Source organism: Onychostoma macrolepis, chromosome 04 (genome assembly GCF_012432095.1).
Source record: "Onychostoma macrolepis isolate SWU-2019 chromosome 04, ASM1243209v1, whole genome shotgun sequence".
NCBI lineage: Eukaryota > Metazoa > Chordata > Actinopteri > Cypriniformes > Cyprinidae > Onychostoma > Onychostoma macrolepis.
This window is the reverse complement of record NC_081158.1, coordinates 36,086,109-36,093,307: the sequence shown is the minus strand read 5'-3', so window position 1 is coordinate 36,093,307 and position 7,199 is coordinate 36,086,109. Positions and strand designations below refer to the sequence as shown.

Genomic DNA, 7,199 nt, shown 5'->3' with positions numbered 1-7,199 from the left:
GTCACCGTCATTCTCAGCATTGTCTCAGACTCGTGTGTGATTGTTCATGTTGAGTGTAAATCATTTCCCTTGTTTTACAGTGATTATAGAGTTTATTATAGAGTTTATTCAGCCGTGTCATGGATGTTCTCATGAGCACTCTTCAGTCATAAAGTTTAGATTATCATTCATCGTGATATGCAACATTTACACTATATTTATGAAGCAGTATTTCTGTCATATTAATATTTGGGTTTTTGTTTTTATTGCCATATTTCGTATGGTTTCCTCTCTGTACCATCATGCTACATATCACTTGTAGCTGTTATGCATTTTTTTATTGTAACTAATAGTAAATGAACCATCCTTTTTTTTTTAGCTTTGGGTTTGAATATTGTACAATGTGTTTAATCAGACTTGTTTTTTCAGTGCACATAAACTCATTTACAGTGATGATGAATAAGATGGAAGGCCTGCAGGGCGGGACATTTCACTGTTTCACAAATATAGCCTCAAGACTTGATCATTTATAAAGATCACATGTGTAAACATGAGACTAGAGTGATAAAATCACTGACTAATGTATGACACACAGAAAGGACGTGACGTAACTACCCGCACAAGTAAAGTTGCTGGTAATATGAAGCAAACTCGGCCGCAGGGTTTCATCAGTAACACAGCAAACCCTTCATCCTCCCAGAACAGCTCCTGCTTTATTTGCTGTAAACATGATTTCTGCTCCTGTCTACAGCCTCAGACGAAATCCACAGACACTCAAGATGGACGGCGCTCATTCTAGAGCAGGAGAAACCTAGTCATCCATCTGTCCGTCTGTGCCTCACCTCACACTCTTCAGTCGTGTGTGTGTGTGTGTGTGTGAGATGCTGTTGGCTCTGCTGTTTCTGTAAAGATGAGAAGAGAAAGTTTCTGAGCAGCTGAGTTCAGGAATGTTCTTCAACAAGCCCCGACGCGACTCTGCAGCCGATCGCATAGCTTCCCTCTTCTGCCACACACACACACACACACACACAGTTACACAACACCAGACACATGGGTGCACCCATATTCATGTTATCCCAACACACACTCTGCGCTGGTATTTATTTACTTGTCTTAGCACACACACACACGTAGCTGCAAAGAACCAGCATGAAAGCGCTTGTACAGAAATACTTTCCCTCCAGCCAGTGACACAGGAACGTTCTGGAACAGGAAGTGATCAAATCAACATCTCCACCATCGTGCTTCTCATTGGTCAATGAAGCTGATAAACGCTCAGCTCTGCTTGGAGATGTTCTGGAGGGTCAGAGGAATTAGTTAACAGTACTGGTTAGTGAGGGTGATCTCCTCTGACTAGCTTCACGATCTCCATCTGTCGGTCTGAAGGCCTTCTGACTTTCCATCTCATACAGTTACAGAGACGTCTTCTGACTGACCGCATGAGATCTGAGCTCTACAGTGTGTGTGTGTGTGTGTCTAGACTGATCATCACAAACACACAGCCAATCAGCCTGACCGATCCACCGCACGAGAGAGAAACACAAACACGTCAATGTAAGCTAATAGAATAATTTGTCACTGCAGCATTTCAGAGAATAGGTTTCAGTCCGAGCAGGTTTATTCCTCTAATTAAACATCCCATAGAGAGTAACAAACTCTTTTCTCTGCAGAGCTTCCGAGGCTCGATCGGGCTGAAGCTGCCATCTAGTGACCACAGACTGGACTGCAAGCTCCGTTTCGTCTGACCTTCATCTGTGGCTGCTGCTGCTGAACTCGACCGACTGAGATACAAGATTTGTTTCATTTATATTAGTTATGTATTGTGAATAAATAGTTATGGAATACATACAACATTAGTAGATTAAGAATCATTTGTCACGTCGCAGGACTAGATTGAACTGCTGCTGTATTTTGTTTGGCTGTGAAGAGCCGAGCTGCCAGAGCTGCACCAGCGCTCATACACACTCGTTCTCACCAAATAAATGATCCATCTCCCCTTCATTATTATGAATCCAAGCATTCCATCTCTATATATGCTGCTGTCTGAACGCATCCATCCTTCAGTATCTGGATCTTCATGAACGTTCAGATTCAGATTTGTCCAAATCATGAAACTTATTACTAATTTACTTTAATAGCCAATAAGTATCTGCTTGCAAATTATATTTTAGTCCATCCGTTAGTTTAGCTTTCAGTCCATCTTACTGCCTGTAAATCTCTGACACACACACACACACTCATACACTCATACACACACACACACACACACATACACACACACTAAACACACACACTCATACACACACTATACACACACACTCATACACACACACTATACACACTCATACACACACACACACACTATACACACACACACACACACACTATACACACTCATACACACACACTATACACACACACACTATACACTCATACACTATACACTCATACACACACACACACTATACACACTCATACACACACTATACATACTCATACACACACACACACACTCATACTATACACACTCATACACACACTATACACACTCATACACACACACACTATACACACTCATACACACACTATACATACTCATACACACACACACACACACACACTCATACTATACACACTCATACACACTATACACACTCATACACACACTCATACACACACACACTATACACTCATACACTATACACACACACTAAACACACACTATACACACTCATACACACACTATACACACTCATACACTCATACACTCACTCACTCACACACACACACACACGTCCGTTTTTGTGAAAAGTGGGGACATCCCACAGGCGTAATGGTTGTTATACTGTACTTACTGTATGTGCTATTGTCCTACACCAACCCTACACCTAAACCTACCCCTTACAGGAGACTGTGCATTTCAACTTTCCCCAAAAAAACCTCATTCTGAGTGATTTATAAGCGTTTTGAAAAGTGGGGACATGGGTCAATGTCCTGAGATGCCACCTTCACCTCGTAATACCTGCCATACCCTCGTCATTATACACATCTATGTCCTGACTTTTCACAAAAACACACACACACACACACACACACACGCAGCAGGAATAGCGCAGCCGTGATTAGATAAAATCGCCATAATCTGTGATGATTTATTAACATCAGCAGGTCATGCTGAAGCCCGGGTCACGGCTGTATCAAGAGTTTGCAGATGTTCTGAGCTTCAGACGGTTTTGTGATCGTCTGTGTTTGGGCTGGCTGTACCTTGGAAACGGTTCAAGCTTGATGTTGTTGGACGGACAGATTCCTGCGCCGTCAGATGATGTGATGAATGAACAGACTCACATTCATCGCTGCTGTGGCTTTATTCTGTACCGAGTTTCACTGTATTTTCCTTCAGCAGTCTGGCTTCAGCTACAGAGAAAAACATCTGCTGGCAATAAGAGATTCAACTGAGAAAAACTCAATCTCCATCACAACAGCAGCACATGGACATATTTACAAGATCAAAACACACATAAAACCACATTATTGAAACTCAAATGTACAAAACTCATTTAAGAGTTCTCTTAAAAAAGAAAAGAAAAGACAAAGGAACAGAAATACAGGAATGTTTGCTCTCTGTAGAAACACTGACGAGTGTTCGAGTACAAACGTCTTCATGCAGCGGAGGCCAAAACCATCAGAACACTATCTTCAGCAGATAAACATGGTTTGAAGTCAGTTATTTCTATCTTCTGCTGGAGTGCGTCGGGAGGAAATATCACTTTACATTTACAAACATTCATTTAGCCATTAATTGTAATAATCCAGAGAGATTTTCTAAATCCAGAAGAACTGTGGCAACGTCTCCAACGCTTCAGGTGGGTTTCTTGAAGCAGAGACACAGTCTCAGTTTGTTCTGTTTCTTCATGTCACTCCAGACTGATGATGATGATCAGATCTCAAATATCACTGGATTATTACAATTAATGGCTAAATGAATGTTTGGGAATGTAAAGTGATATTTCCTCCCGACGCACTCCAGCAGAAGATAGAAATAACTGACTTCAAACCATGTTTATCTGCTGAAGACACTAGTGTTCTGATGGTTTTGGTCAGCGCTGTGTGTGTGTGTGTGTGTGTGTGTGTGTGTGTGCGCTGGGGCAGGATGTGGAACCCCAGCTGGATCAGGGCTCCGGTCAGCAGTGTCCAGAGCGGCACACAGATGATCAGCAGCCGCAGGTGGGTCAGCTGTTCCAGCCGCGCGCACAGAGTCACACAGAAGCCCACCTTCATCATCAGAGCCAGCAGGTACCAGAGCTTCAGCCGCGGGTCGAGCCCGGTCCGGCAGCGGCCCGCCAGCCTCACGGCCAGCATCAGCAGCAGCGCGCCGTCAAACACCCAGACGGGCAGAAACACCAGGAACCAGCTCCAGCGGACCTTTCCATCCAGCTTCAGAACCAGCAGGATGAGGAAGAGGAGCGTGAAGATCCAGGTGAGCAGAACCCGCTGGGCCAGAGACATCTGCACCGACTGACCACACAAGCAGAGAACACCATCATCATCATCATCATCATCAGCGTCATCAATCACAATCACCGCGGATCTTCATCATCACGCGCGTGACGTCACTCACCGCACAGTCCCGCCGAAGCTCGCAGGATCATCCGTGAACTCTCTTCAGAACCGTGATTAAACGACCCTCATCGCAAAACAGAGTGAATCGTTCTTCGGCTTTGTTGGGACTCGCGCTGTTGTCTGCAGCTGTCAATCACACCGGGATTCTGTTTCCGGGTTCAGCAGCGTGTCCCGGATGTGTGGAATATCGGCGTCCATAGAAACACCGATCAGCTGACCATCGTTTCAGGAGTTGTGTAACGTTTTGTCATCTGTTATTTCAGCTGGACAGGCGTTCTTGTCGTATTATGAGAGGCTAAAGAACGCGATTAGGCGCGCGGCTGAAGCGCTGCGGTCATGTGACCTGCAGAGGGCGCCAAACTCGACCGTTATTATTCACGCCTGCGCGCGCCTCCGCCAGTCTCTGTATCTGCGGCACACATCCCTCACGAGTCTCGCGTTTAACGGTCGTTAGGACGAGTTTCGCGCGGTTAACGGTCGCTAGGGCGGTTTTTGCGCGGTTAACGGACGTTATTATTCAGCGTGAATGTGAAGATCGCGTGAATTGGGCTGCGCGTTTATTCCGTGCGCGCCGGTAACGCGGATCTTACAGCTGCGGGCGATTCTTCAGTAAACGCTTTGAGAGACAGCTACACTGAAATCAGCAGCGATCTTCATCTTCATCACGTCAATCTTCCGTCGGTGTGTCGAGCATGAACGACTGAAGCGGCGCGTAACGGTAAGAGATGAAGATCTGTAACTTACATGAACGATCAACACACACACACACACACACACACACACACACACACACACACACACACACACACACACAGTCAGACACACACACACACACACACACACACACCCCATACAGACAGACACACAAACACATGATACACACACACACACACACACACACACACACACACACACACACACACACACACACACACACACACACGATACAGTCAGTCAGACACACACACACACACACACACACACACACACGATACAGTCAGTCAGTCAGACACACACACACACACACACACAGACACACACACACACACACACACACACACACACACACACACGATACAGTCAGACACACACACACACACACACACGATACAGTCAGACACACACACACACACACACACACACACACACACACACACACCCCATACAGACAGACACACAAACACATGACACACACACACACACACACACACACACACACGATACAGTCAGTCAGTCAGACACACACACACACACACACACACACGATAGTCAGTCAGACACACACACACACACACACACACATACAGTCAGTCACACACACACACACACACATACAGTCAGTCACACACACACACACACACACACACACACACACACACACACACACACACACCCCATACAGACAGACACACAAACACATGACACACACACACACACACACACACAGTCAGTCAGACACACACACACACACACACGATACAGTCAGTCAGTCAGACACACACACACACACACACACACACACACACGTACAGTCAGTCAGACACACACACACACACACACACACACACACACACAAACCCCATACATACAGACAGACACACAAACACATGATACACACACACACACACACACGATACAGACAGACAGACGCACACACACACACACACACAAACCCCATACATACAGACAGACACACAAACACATGATACACACACACACACACACACGATACAGACGCACACACACACACACACACACACACACACACACACACACACACACACCCCATACAGACACACACGGTTATTTATAAACAGATGGTAAGGTGCTCAGGTTTAAACACACTTGTGTTTCTGTATTTAAGTATAAAGCCCTTTCACTCGATCAGTGTTTGACAGCAGCAGATCACACACACCTGGTGCTGATCTGATCAGACAAACAGCCCAGAATCCCACCGCTGTCATGAACAGGGGTCCGTTCTTGGATCATGTGGTTCTTCGAAGCTCATCCTGGACTTGCTGTCATAGCAACGGGTCCGTAAGCTTAAACCAGCTCGGGAGCAGGTTTATTTCATGTAAACAGGATTAGATTGCATCTTTTTAAGCAGAATTGATACTTAAAATCTGTCCCAGCCAGCGTTACTTTATTACAAGAGTACCCTACTGGTCCAGGGACAATCATTTAAAATAATAATCATTTAAAAATTAATTTGAAAATAATATAATATAACGATGTTGTGTAGTCTATAATACTATAGACACAGCCAGTTTTTCTCATTGAAAGATTTATTAGTGATGAAATAATTACTTTATAATTGTATTGGAGTCTTACACACATGTTATAAATTCTGAATCGTTAATTTGAGTGATGACAGATATTATGGGATGGGCTTGATGGAGCGCAGAGATCTCTAAGAAACTTTAATTAATGCTGTCACATAAGAAATTTGTTTCAAAGATAAAATTAAATGAATTGCTAATTACAACATTGACATAAAAATGTAAAACCTGTACAAATACAGAAATCATGAATATAAATAATTGGGAATCATGTAAAAAAAATTACAAATAAATTAAAAACAGTGCACATTTCATTTATCT

At 44.2% G+C, this 7,199-nt stretch overlaps 2 protein-coding genes across 5 annotated transcripts in view; one reads left to right on the top strand and one right to left on the bottom strand.

Moving 5' to 3' along the window:
* Nucleotides 1-3,954: 3,954 nt before the first annotated feature.
* On the bottom strand, nucleotides 3,955-4,797 carry LOC131538549 (transmembrane protein 60-like). Its single transcript, XM_058772411.1, has 2 exons — nucleotides 4,739-4,797; nucleotides 3,955-4,567 (listed from the first exon to the last, which is right to left on the bottom strand). Exons 1-2 carry the CDS (start codon nucleotides 4,795-4,797, stop codon nucleotides 3,955-3,957), a joined length of 672 nt encoding a protein of 223 aa, XP_058628394.1.
* Nucleotides 4,604-7,199, top strand: part of phtf2 (putative homeodomain transcription factor 2) — a 17,948-nt gene continuing 15,352 nt past the window's right edge. For all 4 annotated transcript variants that reach the window (XM_058772705.1, XM_058772706.1, XM_058772703.1 and 1 more), the window contains exon 1: nucleotides 4,604-5,317. The gene's annotated coding sequence lies outside the window, so the exon portion shown is untranslated. The remainder of the gene's footprint in view (nucleotides 5,318-7,199) is intronic.